This window comes from Gymnoscopelus microlampas (genome assembly GCF_963454915.1).
Source record: "Gymnoscopelus microlampas genome assembly, chromosome: 2".
Taxonomy (NCBI): Eukaryota; Metazoa; Chordata; class Actinopteri; order Myctophiformes; family Myctophidae; genus Gymnoscopelus; species Gymnoscopelus microlampas.
Genome location: NC_139939.1, coordinates 41,742,094 through 41,756,329, shown reverse-complemented (window position 1 = coordinate 41,756,329; position 14,236 = coordinate 41,742,094). Strand labels below are relative to the sequence as shown.

Genomic DNA, 14,236 nt, shown 5'->3' with positions numbered 1-14,236 from the left:
TTTCCAGACAATGTTGTGGAATCCCCACTTCCCAGGGAGCTTTCTGGTTTCCAGTGAATAAATAGGCAGGTCTTCCCTTCCAGCTGATGCATTGCAAGGAGAGAAAAAAAGGAAAGAAAAAAACTTGGAGGCTGGAGAATGTTCTTAATGCAAATCCACTTAAAGGGATTCTTGTTCTGAGAGCAGTTTACAGTACAGCATAAATTGAGAAATAGCAGAAAAGTAGTTTGAAAGGCTGCTCGGAAAACTGTCCGCTTTTCTGTTTTCACTCTGACTCAGAGTGCTATGAGCTGTCAGTTAAGTGCAGGGAGAAGTGAAAGAAGAACAAATGGATGTGATGTGAATGGTGCCAAGACCCTGCCCAGCTTCATTGATAGACCTAATACTATTAGAACACACTAGTGATGAGCGGGTCGGGTTTTTTCATGACCCACCCCGCCCTGCCACGGAACCCAACCCGCCTCAACCCGCCCCGCGAACCCATATATAAATCTATGGCTCAACCCGCCCTGCGACCCACGGTTGAAAAAAAAAGATAATCATCACCATAATAGCTCAGATTTATATAGCGCTCTTTTAAGTACCCAAAGTCGCTTTAAATGTCTACAGTAGCACAACATTGTCATTGCTAAATAAACAAGCATGTTGTTAAAAATATTTTTTTTTTTTTTTTTTTTTTTTTTCGTCTGAGAGCGGCTGACCCGCTCACCCGCAGCCTGCATAATTGCCTCTGAAATCCTGACTCGACCACCAGCGCCGCGGGTTACGGGTCGGCCCGCTCATCACTAGAACACGCTGTTGTAATCCAACCACACTCAGTTACTGGCCTCATAATTGGGATGTCCTGACTTTGAATACAGCTCTGTAAATGTGGTGTATGTTATTGATGCTCTTTACATCAAATGAAGCAAACATGCCAGATGAGATCAACTTAAAAAAGTGCTGTTACAGGGTATGACGACTAAATAAGCTATTTGTATTGGGGTGAATCGATTTAATTCAATCAACTTTTCATTTCCCATTTGCGTTATTTTTCAACTTTTCATTTCCCCATAGCGACAATATCGTTACATGCATATTAGCTGCTATTTGAAGAGTAGACTCACCACAAGGTTGTGCGGGTATGTGCCATATTTCCATAATTAGATTTATATGGAAGATGTATATATGATATAACATAAACATCTTCCATATAAATCTAATTATATTTCATTATGGACAGATTTTAAGCATTTCTTTTGCCATTTTAATATGTCTGTGTTCAGATAACGTGGGATGAGCATAAATCATCATTTCGTTCTTCACTGCCTTATTTTACCTTCATTTTATGGCCTGGATTAATGACATACAGTAGATTAATCAAATAGGAAAATAATTGTTTGTTGCAGCCCTATTTCGGAATTAGAACTAGAACGGTTATGCAATACCCCTTGTACCCGTTGTCACACACACACACACACACACACACACACACACACACACACACACACACACAAAGTTACGGTACATGTTTATCTTTTTTTATAACCTTTCCATAGAGTTTTCATGATAGAATCTATTGCAAACTGAAAGGCCAATACTGTATCAGCTTCCCATCTGACTATCTATTGAATAGATAGTCAGATTGGAAGCTGATACAGTATTGGCCTTTCAGTTTGGTTTTGCCTGTTCAGAAGACTACCTCTCTGCTTCAAGCTTGACGTAATGCACGCTAGAGTTCTCAACGGGCCTGAAAATTAAGGCTCGGCCCTAACTGGGCCCGACTGGGCCGGCCCGAGGCTCGGCCCGAACCCGACTATTACCATCATGTTAGGCCCGAAAGCCCGAAAAAACCCGAGGGGGAAAAAAATAAGATTATTTTTTTTCTGTTCTGAATGTGTATTTATCTATTATTATTATTATTTTAAAAAATCATTAAAAAAATATATATATATAATTTTTTTTTTCATGGAGCCCGAGGCTCGGCTCGGCCCGACCAATTAGCATACTTTTGAGGCCCGGCTCGGCCCAAAAATGTCGGGTCGGGTCGGGCCCGGTCGTGTTCGGGTAGAATTTGAGAACTCTAATGCACGCCCACTGATATTTGCTCAAGGCTGAGTTTTATTATTATTTGTTAAGCCTCTATCTACATGTTTTTCTATCTGGGACAGTGTTCTGACACGCTTCTCTTGCTGGTTTCAATACTGTGTTTTCTGGAAAACCGAGATGTTCAAATGTGAGCGACGGTTTTAAATGAATTGAGCTCATGAATGATGCATGCTGGGTGGGTTGCTCTGATATGGACTGATATTGGTTATTAAGTCATGAATGAGAGCCATGAAAGAATATGGACTCGATCTGGTTTATGGAAAATAATGCTGTCAGCTTTCTGATCTGTAGAGTGATCAAATGCTCATTTAGCTTATACTGTACTCTGTACATGTGGGGAGTGTTCAAGCTTACACAGTATTTTATGGTCTGACAGAAGCAGTATTATATTCACTCAGAGTACTATACAGTAAAATGTTCCATGACTGGATCCTTAAGTTCGCACTAATATTTGCTATACTGTCGCTGTCGGGTGGAAAATGCGTCACATTAGCTGACCCAACCGCTTGTCAGCTTATAATACTGGAACAATAACAGTAATCAACAATAAACATACAGTATATGGGCAGTGTCTGGGGAAATGCAGTGGTACATTAGAAGGGTAATGATACATGAAAGGCTCAGGCTGATGGTTGTTTCCACATGCTGAAACCAATTATTGACTGGATAAACGGAGATCTTAACCCCAATAACAATTACAAATAACTGGAATATGGGAAAGAGGTTACTGTTACACAGTAAAATCCTGTTAATTTACGGGTCCATTTGGTTTCATGTGTATACTAATGGATACATTAACACTGAGCATTTTACTGGGTCCTGATTTCCTGATTAGCATAAATATATACAGCATTCCATAAATCCATAATACTATTTATGCCACTTAAAGAAATGTTGGCATTATATATGTTTTCTTCAAAAACATTTGACAGCCACTTCTGAATAGAGTATAACATATTTGAATATTTTGTCATTTGTAGCTTTTTGTGGTTTTAAGTAGTAATAGATTGACTGCAGCTAAATACCCAAATGTAATGCTTTCATATTCACAGCCGGTTGACATTTTGTCATGCCTGAGTGGCTCTGTGTTTAATTTTAGTCCATGGAGTGCAATGGATTACACTCTCATTCACCCCAAAAGACAATAAATGTCTGAATGAGAGCTTGATGTTAACATTTCAAGTGGGCTGGAGGCACATTGATTGGACTGCCGCTCAATTAATCCTCGTCTCGTCCAAATCTGATTGAAAGACAGGCTGAGATTACAATCAATGAACAATCACTCTCCAGCGATGTTGTCTCCAGGGGGATGTTCATTTTGCTCTCTCATGTTCCTTTGTTATTCTTTACCCCTTAACAAATGCAATATGTTTGAGTGCCAGCGGATAAAAGACTAATCTGAAGTGAATGTGAATGCCCAGACCAGGCAGAGATGACTTTTTTTGTTGTTTTACTTACTGTAGGATTTAAAAAAAAGTTATCACTCTGTGATCTTAAACTTAAGCTATACACAGTTTTTCCAGCTTCGTATGCCCATGTCTTCATCGGTAGGAGTAATTATCAATTATCTCTGTATTGCGGCACTCTTGTGACGCAGTGGTAAAGTGCCCGCCCATCACCACGGAGGTTGTGGGTTCGAAGAAATACATCATGGCTTCGTGGTGCGTCCAGCTTTGTCGAGCGGCTATACGAACACAATTGGCCCGTGTGCGGGGGGAGGGAAGCCGGCGGGGAGGGTGACATTTGTCACTGCACCTACGGGCTGGGGCGACACCTGTCAGCAGCGAGTATTGGGCGGGAGGAGTAGGACGAAGGCTTTACGTCCTCCCGGTGGGGGCTCCTCACTGGCAGTGACTCCACACAGCAGTGTGTGTGGGGAGGAATCAATTGGGGAGAAAAAAAGTGTGTAAAAAGCAACAAAGAAAAACCTCTCTGTATTACCGAACCAGTAAATCGTAAGCGACACACATTGTCGAAATGCACATACGGTTTTGTTCTTTGCTGTCTGCAGAACAGTAGTTGATGATTTGTCCATTTTACATGGCTTTAACATGGACACCACTTTTTTCACAATTCATTCATTCCTTTATTCACCAGATCTAATGCTTCTTAACCTGTTTGTGTTGACAGGACCCCAGAACCAAGCACAAGTTTAAGATCCACACCTATGGCAGCCCCACCTTCTGTGACCACTGTGGCTCTCTGCTGTACGGACTCATCCACCAGGGCATGAAGTGTGAAAGTAAGTACTTTTACTTAACCACTCCCACAAGATCAGATTCAAACTTGGGGATGACCCTGTGCGTTACCAGGAGGATGTTTAAAGTGTCAAGTGGTGTCAGTGGCTGAACGTGGATGATTTACAGACTACATGTGAGCTCAGACAAGTTACAACACAAGGACATCCTATATTAAAATTGCCTAATGGGCCGGCCGGCGGACCTCTGTCACCATTTACAATTTTACAATTTACAATTTAGGCATTTAGCAGATGCTCTTAATCCAGAGTGATTTACAGTAAGCAAGCACACAAGATCATACATCATAATACATCGAATGCATAGAAATAGTAATCTAATAATAAATTGACTCATTCACTGCCAAGGCCGTGACTCAGCCATAACCATATAAGGAGTTCCCAATGCAGCTACGCCCAAATATGGAGTGTGTTATCTAACCTAAATGTGTGGTCATGGCATCTGGCGCAAAACAAATCAGCTCCATATATGGGCACAGAAGGAGGCATGCCCATATATGGGCATATACTGATGACATCAGGGATCAAAAGGGACAAGGACTGATATATACAGAGATCTCCATATATGGGCATACAAGAGACATGGACTGACAGATACAGAGATCTCCATATAAGGCCATATCAGCATGCCCATATATGGGCACATACTGACGGCATCATGGATCTCATATATGGGTATAAAAGGGATAAGGAATCTCCATATATGGGCATATCAGTCGGATCGGCGGTGCGACGTAGGTATGAGGGCCGCATATCGGCCTGAACCTCTAGTTTACTAAGTGGCTAATCCTAAAGTGAAAGAGGAATGGCAGCTCAGTACTTTTTTGTGATTAATGGTGCTTATACTGTATGTACAGCACACAATAATTCTATGTTTTTGTCCTCTTCTCCTCAACAATTTAGGACATTTGGTCACAATTCCTTCTCTCTTGTTTCACTTCATAACCACTTATAACCTGGCCTCCCTATTTTGGGCATGTCATATAGGCGATGTCAATAAAATAAATAATAGCAGAAATGTGTTGTGAGGTTGTAGATTGGTATTTTCATCATGTTCATGTTGTACGACCGCACATCAAAGTATAAAATTGGGCTAAAGTGGTTAAAACCCAGGAGCAAAACTGCACGGCCCTAAGCAGCAGGCCTCAGTCTGCATATCCATTATCAAAGCATCACTAGGTCTTTATTAATATCCTTCACTCACCATGTTTCCCTCTTATGTCTTAATGGTGTATTATAGACCGAATGCCTTAATTAGCTCCTGAATAGGTCACTGTCCACCTACAGCAGTTACCAATTATGCCCTAATGATGGCTCCAGGGTGTAGAGTACAATATGATGTGGATGCCATTAGGAATTATTTTGGCATGTCCAAATCCAGAGTGTTAACCACGTAAACCCTCCTGTTCACACTCTACATTAAAGATCTTTGCAGAAAATAGCCGATCTACAAGCTCACAACACGTTACGACGCAACTTGTTACAACGCAATGCGTTGAGAGCTTGTAGATCAGCTATTTTTGCCAAATGTTAGCCCCAGAGTAAGGGTGCTAGGGTGTGTGCATATCTCAGGGTTTGAATTTGGGCTTCTTTCATGGCCTCTTTGTCCCAGATTGTTACTGTATACCGTACACTAGACCTGTACACATAAGCAGTATACACACACGACAGTGTGTTGCCTATAGACGAATCCACAGACGCGCTGCCTGTTGGCAGCCATAGCTGCGGTGTCAACGCTCCGCACCGCAACACTGCAGCAATGGCCGCCTACAGGCAGCTACAGGCAGCGCGTCTGTAGTGCTTGAAGTGCTCCATTGGCTGAACATATGCCTAATGTAAAAAAGAACAATCTCTCTCTCTCTCTCTCTCTCTCTTTCTAGCCTGTGAAATGAATGTCCATAACACGTGTGTGATGAACGTGCCCAGCATGTGTGGAACGGACCACACCGAGAGGAGGGGACGCCTCTACATGAAGTGTGAGGTCAGCAATGACGTCCTGCATGTCACAGGTACGCCACAGAGCTCCCCCGTTTCACACACCCCAACTCTGAGTGTGAGTGCAAGTGTGAGTGTTTGACTAATGGAGTTTCAGCTAAATAAATAACAAAACGTTTAAAGGTTGGCTGTGATGTCAGTTACCCAGTGCTTTTAAAGTGGCTTGAAGTGCTGGGACCAATTCTCTCATAAACCTCAGCACTGTTTTAGCCCTCAAATGATTATTTGGTCTGGTCCCAGGGCTATTGGGGCACCCTCTTCTTACCTGAAATACTTGTGTGTGTGTGTGTGTGTGTGTGTGTGTGTGTGTGTGTGTGTGCGTGTGCGCACACACACACACACACACACACACACACACACACACACACACACACACACACACACACACACACACACACACACACACACACACACACACACACACACAGCAGTTTACATGGATCTGGGCACATACTGTATGTGCACATGTAGCTGTATTTGCCACCGCATAGCATCTTAGACAGCATGGAGTGGGAGGCAAACAGTGACTTTGTATGTGAATAGGTGACTAGTTTTTCAGCACAACTTGTTGATAAAACCCCCGTGACCCCGTCCTGCCACTAACCTGAAATGAATCAGCTCTGAGCAGGGATCACGTAGTGTATTACAAACACTCTGGACACAGATCAATAGAGCTTCACCCAGAATCAAATGGACCCATTATTCTGGACGATCGTTGTCACAACACAGTCGCAAGACACTCCTGAAACAAAGAACAATTTTGGGTGAGTGCGTTGCTGTTCGAGCCCCACCTCACGTAGCTTGTCCCTTTTTATCAATAGTCACTGCTGTGGCTCTGTGACGCCTCCAATTATTTTCCACTGATGAAGAATATTAAGCAAACCTTTTCTGGAAATTGGACACCTTGCCTATATAAACATACTTTATATACTCACAATAGCTAATGTATTATTGGAATTAAATAAGGGTCTTTGTAAACAGGGTGTAAGCATGGCTGTGGCATTCCAGTATTTTGTATGTATTATTCTTCAGAATCATTGGCTGTGCCAGTGCTTCGTATTGAAACTTCAGTACTAAAGGCAAGGCCATGGAAATATATTTAATGTATTCAATATATAGCACATTTCATACACAAGGGACAGGACATTTAAAGTGCTTTACATAAGCAATGAAGTACTAGGACAGAACAGTTCAATACAGTGAACTGGTGTCAGAGGCCAAAATGAATGGCAATTCATTAATTACCCATGACTCTACAGGACTGGATTTTGAGAACTACTGATATTACATTAACCACTCAAGGCCTATTTTATACTTAGGGTATTCAAAAGTAGATATACAAGCTCACAACGTGTCGCAATGTGATGCGTTGTGAGCTTGACTGCTTTGCTATTTTCAAACAAATTTGAAAACTTGTGGAAAAACGGCAACCAAATGAAAAACAAAAATAGGAGCACCATAGGAGCACCAGGGTGAAAGTGGTTTTAGTGGCGATGTAATGGATGTGGCAAAGGTACAGGGTGTCTAGTCTCAGGTCTCAGATTGATATTACACAGAGAGTTCAGAAACAGTGGACCTCCACACGTTCCATGAGCCACCACAACTGTATCCAAACTCACTTTAGGGGTATACTTATGACCAGGGCGCGTGACGTAACCACCGTGACGAAGCCAACGCAGTTGTGTGACATTTAGGTTTGACCTGTGCCGTCGGTAAAATAAAATGATAAATATATACTGTATACAGAGATGTTTGGAGGTGTACAGAGATGTTTGGAGAGATGGTTGCAGGGCCTGTGTTGACTAGCCTGGTAAACCCTCCCTCCAGAAATCTCATTTCCATTTGATTTCTGGAAGGAGTCTGGCCTCAAGGCTTGTCTGGGCGTTTCTAGCCCGTTCACCAAATGAACGAGCCTATCAGCGTCGTCGCTCATCGTTCTGTGATTGACAGCGACAGTTGGCCAATCAGGTGGCGAGTTCGAGTGAGCCCGAATGAAGCCGAGTGCAGCCTGAGTGCAGCTGACAAAAGACGAACGGCAGCCATTGTTGTTGTCCGAGTGCCTTCACTTCTTACTTTCGTTTTTAAAACGGTCTCAAACTTCTTTTTTGAGGCACGGAATTTACTATTAAGATATCGTTTGGATAGAATTTAGTCGTTTAACTTCATATATGTGGTCAATTAATCATGACAGAGCCTATTTAAAAATATAAATTTAGAGAACCGGCAGGGGCGGGGAGTGACACGCATGTATCCCAATAAGGCAACCTATTTTGGGCATGGCCGTCTCAAAAGTCCCGTTGCGGGACATAGTCTGGAGGTGGTAAAAATGAACTGCTGAAGGGGAAAAACGATCATTGGCTGAAGGGGTTGTCAGTCAACGGTATTACTCCCGCCCAACTCCAGCCCACAGCCAATATTGCAGAATGGGCGATCAGGCCAGACTCCTTCCAGAAATCAAATGGAAATGAGATTTCTGGAGGGAGGGTTTACCAGGCTTTGTGTTGACCACCCCGCATTAGGGCCCAGTGTTGGCTTGTTAAGCCACCGGTTATGTCTCATCACCCTGTAATAAAAGCTTATTAGAGCATCTGGTCAAACAACGGCGATTGGACCAGGATCATTCAATTAGCAGGCCATAAGGGGGTCACAGTGGCTCATACCACGGACTCCGAGCGTTATTGAGTTATATACTTCAATTGTCAAATTGTCACATAGGGCAGTGGCTCTCAAAAGTGGGGTCTAGGGACCCCCAGGGGTCCTTGGGGGGAGATCTACAAACTGCTATTTTTGAAAGTTTTTCAAAAATATCGCAAATGTTTGGAACATTTTTTATAATTTTGATTTATTTTCACATAAATCTTCTCATCTGGGGGTCCTGGCTCAAAACCTTTTCAGATGGCGGTCCGCGGTCAAATTCATATTCATTTGGGGGGTCCTTGACTTGAAAAACTTTGAGAACCACTGACATACAGTAGGGGATGGAAGTAAACATATGGATCACTCTTACTCCAAGGGTGGATGGAATATAGCCTATGCACAGTTAATGCACTGTAAATATCTGCGTTAATTTAACTGTGAGCGTTTAATAATGAACCCTCATGGGTCTTTTTTTCCCTAATACACTCAGGATTTTAGAGTGTGGCCTATACATACAGACACATACACATGTGTATATGAAGTGGCTGAGATAGGCCAATGCATTGCAAATGGACACAATCAAATTGAGAGAACACATGCACCAATCTGACATCACATGCATGCTATTTCAGGATATGCACTGCAATTTGACAAAACACTAGCAAACTGTCCTGTCCTGTTGGACAGGGTGGGAGTGCTAAGCTGTGTACACAGAGCCACAGTGTCTCGTATTGCCATGGATAAGAAGGTTGAGGTTTATTTGACCCATCTGAGTGCACAGAGAAACAAGCTGTCATCAGACCAGATGGCCTGTTTAACTTGGCTTACAGGGAAGTATTTTGTTCTGTATTTTTTGTTTTAGAAGTCCAGGATCAGTGGGACTCGGTTCAAATGAGGTCTACATGCTAGACACTGAGTGCATTTGAACAAAGTCTGTATTTGCTGTATTGCACCAGTGAGTTTGATTGCTTAATTCTGCTTTCTTGTTTTGGATTCTGCTGTGTTTATTGAACCAAGTTGATCTCAACCCATTAAGACCTGAGGCCGACTCTGCAAATGTCTTCTAAATCCTAACAGTTTTCTGAAAAACTTATGTTGCTATATCAGTGGTGCTCAAACATGTGGTTAAAATGATTGCGATGCTACTGTATGTTAACTACTTTTTAACTAAAATTTCCCGGTTTTAATGGGTTAAGTGCATTTTGAGGCCATGAGGTTAAAGGTAGGGCAACCGATAAGTGACAACTACTGATATTTACATAACGGTCCATATTGTGTAAAAAAAAAACGGTATCAGTTTATTTTTTTCATATAATTATATGGAAATTATTTAAAATTATCCTTTTTTTAAAAGGTGACTGTACAGGTAGCGGAATTAAACTGCACAGTAATGACGTTACGAGTGGAGAAAGATGCTGCTTGCTAGTATTGACAGCACCTCGAGTGCAATATTGAATAATACAGTATGCCCACATATACAAACACAGACCGATCAATAATCCCTCACACATTCATGCATTTAATATCAGAACGTTGTTACTAGACAGAAATGAACAGGCTGGCAGAAACCAGCACAATATCTGCGATTCTGCGTGGATTCCAAACGATGGAAGCAAGGTTATGAGAGAGGCATGGAGCTGACAAAGAAACAATGGACAAATGCAGTTCTGTTTATCTCCAGACGACATAGACCACATAGCTTCCTCGCCTTCTCATTCCCACTAACACACAGCTCCCTTCTGTCCCTCGCTGCTGTCGGTCCCCTTTTCTGCTTCTTTGTCCCAGCTCTATCTATTGTCCATTCACAATCCATAGCAGAAGGAGATGGGTAACTAACAATGCTGTTTGGGCTTGTGAGTACGGGATAATACCCTGAACTGTTGCAAATAATATGATTTGGTGCAAACTGCCTGAGACGAAACAATTAGCCCCAGAATTCTCTCTGCATGTGTGCACATGTGTGTGTGTGTGTGTGTGTGTGTGTGTGTGTGTGTGTGTGTGTGTGTGTGGCTGCTTTGTAGCCTGCCCATCCTGTGGGAGAGCTGGAGACAGAGCTGTAATTACATCTAGTCTTCCTTCCCTTGTTGACTCACCCACTTCTGCAGAAGGGCCACATTTAATGACCTGCTGCTCTCCCTCCAGCTTAAAACTTTCTCACTTCCTCCTCTCTCCACATGTCACCGTTTCACCAGGTACCTTCACTTGACTGTTATTTTTTTCTCATTCGATTCCCGGCCAATGTAAACCGTATACTCGCACTGTTGCTGCCAGCCGCTACTGATGGTCTGGGGAGGTCGTAGACAACAACATGCCTCCTCTCTTTTTTTCTCCCCCAAATTATAATTAAGTAATAATAATTTCTTGCCCTTTTTCTCCCTAAATGTACCCGTTATGCCAATTACGTCCTCCCCACACTTTGATGTGTTGCCATCTGCCAGCAAGGAGCCCCCACGGGGAGGACGTAAAAGCCTTCCATCCTTCTCCTCACACTCACCATTCCCCGCTGACAGGTGCTGCCCCAGCCCGTAGGAGTATGTGCGGTGACAAAGGTCGCCCAGACGCCCACCCTCTCCGGCTTCCCTCCCCAGAACAATTAAGGCCAATTATGCACGTATAGACGCTCAGCCCAACTGGATGCACCGAAACCCTAGACTCCACAGTGACCCCCCCACCCACATGCCGCCTCTGGTACACATTGAGTCACCAGCTCCACCTTTTCACCTGACAGTGAGTCAGGTGTCTGAGTGAGTGTCGCCAGGAGAGTTGTACGCTCAGGTTCACGCCGTCTTACCCAGCTCCCCTCCTCTCAGATGCCTTCATTAATATCCCCTGTGCTCGTCTTCATTGTGTCCCCATGTTTTCACCTCTGTCTCCATCCGTTGCGCTCTTGTCCTCCCTTCTGCCGTCTCTCTTGTTAAGGCGCTCTGTTTCGTTGAACCGTGCATAGTGTAAAATGACAGGAGAGATCATTGTCCCCTCCTCTCCCGCCTGAATGATTCCCCGTTTCCCAAAAATGTCATCCCTTTGCATTCCCGTCAGTGTGCACCCTTGTCTCAAACTTTCCTCCTTAGATTTTGTCTTATTCCAGCCCTTTTGTCTTAGACTTGGAGGGTTGTATTTATAGGATCACAGGAATATTTGAGACACACTGAGGCTGTTACTCTATGAATAAGATGTGCAAGATAAAGAGGGACACAGACACACACGCACATGACACCAATTGCAGGCGTGATAAAGAAGTGACAGAGTCATGGTTGTGTGGGATTTGCTTCAGTACTCGGTAACAACCAGCGTTTCACTCTTCTTCTGTTCCGTCTTCTTCTGTTCTGTCCTCTTCTAGATCTGTTCTCTTCTTTTTCGGTCTGTCTGTTTACCTTCATATCAATAGCAATATAACAACGGTTTGCCATAATAATGCTTCAAAAGGCTAATTGAATATCTTTAAATTCATCCATCAACGGCATTCTCGCTGTGTGGTCGGGACTTCAGTTCCTGTTGCATCTACATTTGCAGGAGTTCTTTGCAGCCCCTAGTCACATTTACATGTATATTATCAACGTGATTATTGGTGTGATTCATTAAACCGGTCATAAACCACCATTCAGTTCTGGCTCTTTGAATTCTCTGAAACCCAGACATCTCTTCCATCATACCTTAATAAGGCTAGACTAGATGGGAGGTGATTTCAGTGCTGGAACATTACAGACAAGATTTCAATCTGCAGGCTGCCAGGTGCTAATCAGTGGTCTGCCATTTACTTTATTGCTTCTACCCCGCCGCTTTCTGTTGGTCGGTCATTTTCATCTCTACCACGTCATGCAGAGGATGAGTCATTACGTGGAATTGCCTGCAGTTTTTCTTTTCCTTTTTTGTTGCCATATGCAGAATGAATTAAAACCCTGTGACGTTTCCTATGAATCAGAGGTGACATTTATTCCACAGTGTAGGTAACTGTGTGCATTTGTTCCACGGGCCGTGGTCAGTGCAGGGGCCACTGTGGCTGCAATCTCAAGTGCTTACTGTATAGCTACCAGGCTCTGCCTTTGTATGCAGAGGTTAACTTAAGCTAAGCAGGGGTTCCGAAATGTTTCCATGTCAAGGACATCCAGTTAGACACAATCTCATGGTGTGAAAAACGCTGATCTACAAGCTCACACTTGTAGATCCGCTATTTTTAAAGATTTTGACAATAATGACTAGGAAGTTTTTTAATTGAAATAAAACACACACGCACACACGCATGCATGCACGTATGTGTGCGCGGCACACACGCATGCACTCACACACACACACACACACACACACACACACACACACACACACACACACACACACAGACACACAACCACACTGTTGCATGGTGACGGGGCTGGAAGCCCACTTTGAAAATGTTTGAGCTAAAGTTAATCACTGTACATTTTAGATACTATTACATTTTTTTAAACAAACCTCCTCATTGCATTTACTGATGCATGGCCATGTACAGTGGGAATGAGTTGCAGTTTTGGTAAGCTTGTTAGGGCCAGTGTCCAGCCAACTGTCATAAAGGACAGATTATCACAGCCCAACACCGTCAGCACTCAGAACAGACCATTGTATACGTTTTTTCTCTGCACAAAGTAGAAACCTGTATATCTGATTGTTAGTTCATCACATGGTCTTTCTATGCATTCCAGTACATGAAACACAAATGCTAAGTGTATAATCACATGGCAGGAGACACCTTCAGGCACTCGTGGAGCAGTAACAAAAAATACTAAAAATACTGTAAAAGTGGAGGAACATTCATCAAGCAGACCTTTTATAAACTTGGCTGGGGATGTCACCACATCCTGATTGATGAGTGAATACACAAGTGACAATGGATCACAATAAAAATAAAAATAAAATATTAAGGGTGGCATGCCTCCAAATGTATAATGATTTAACACAAGAATACATTTTAGGAATCTGCTTTGGCAGATCATAGAGTGATTGGGTGCAAGTATTTTGGAGCAAAAAATATTTTAATTTTTTCCTTGTTTTAACGTCAAGCACTCACCCAGGCATGCCATTAAAATATTAAACAGTGCATACTACAGTATTTATCATTCTAATTGTTTGGGTGGCAGAGAGGAGTGGGTGGAGAGCCTGAGGTTTTTTGTTTTATTTTTTAAAGATTTATGGAGTAATGTTTGCACGGGTAGGTGGAGCACACACATACTTGACCTCAACGTTAAACAAGGGTTGCATGAGAAGAGACAAGACTGTGTGTGTGTG

The 14,236-nt window shown here is 42.8% G+C and overlaps 1 protein-coding gene across 1 annotated transcript in view; it reads left to right on the top strand.

Annotated features, from left to right (window-relative positions):
• LOC311065574 (protein kinase C alpha type-like) overlaps nucleotides 1-14,236 on the top strand; it is a 175,354-nt gene that overhangs the window by 97,960 nt on the left and 63,158 nt on the right. The window contains exons 5-6 of the mRNA XM_084085990.1: nucleotides 4,219-4,330; nucleotides 6,226-6,354. Coding sequence (XP_083942116.1) covers nucleotides 4,219-4,330; nucleotides 6,226-6,354 — 241 coding nt within the window. The remainder of the gene's footprint in view (nucleotides 1-4,218; nucleotides 4,331-6,225; nucleotides 6,355-14,236) is intronic.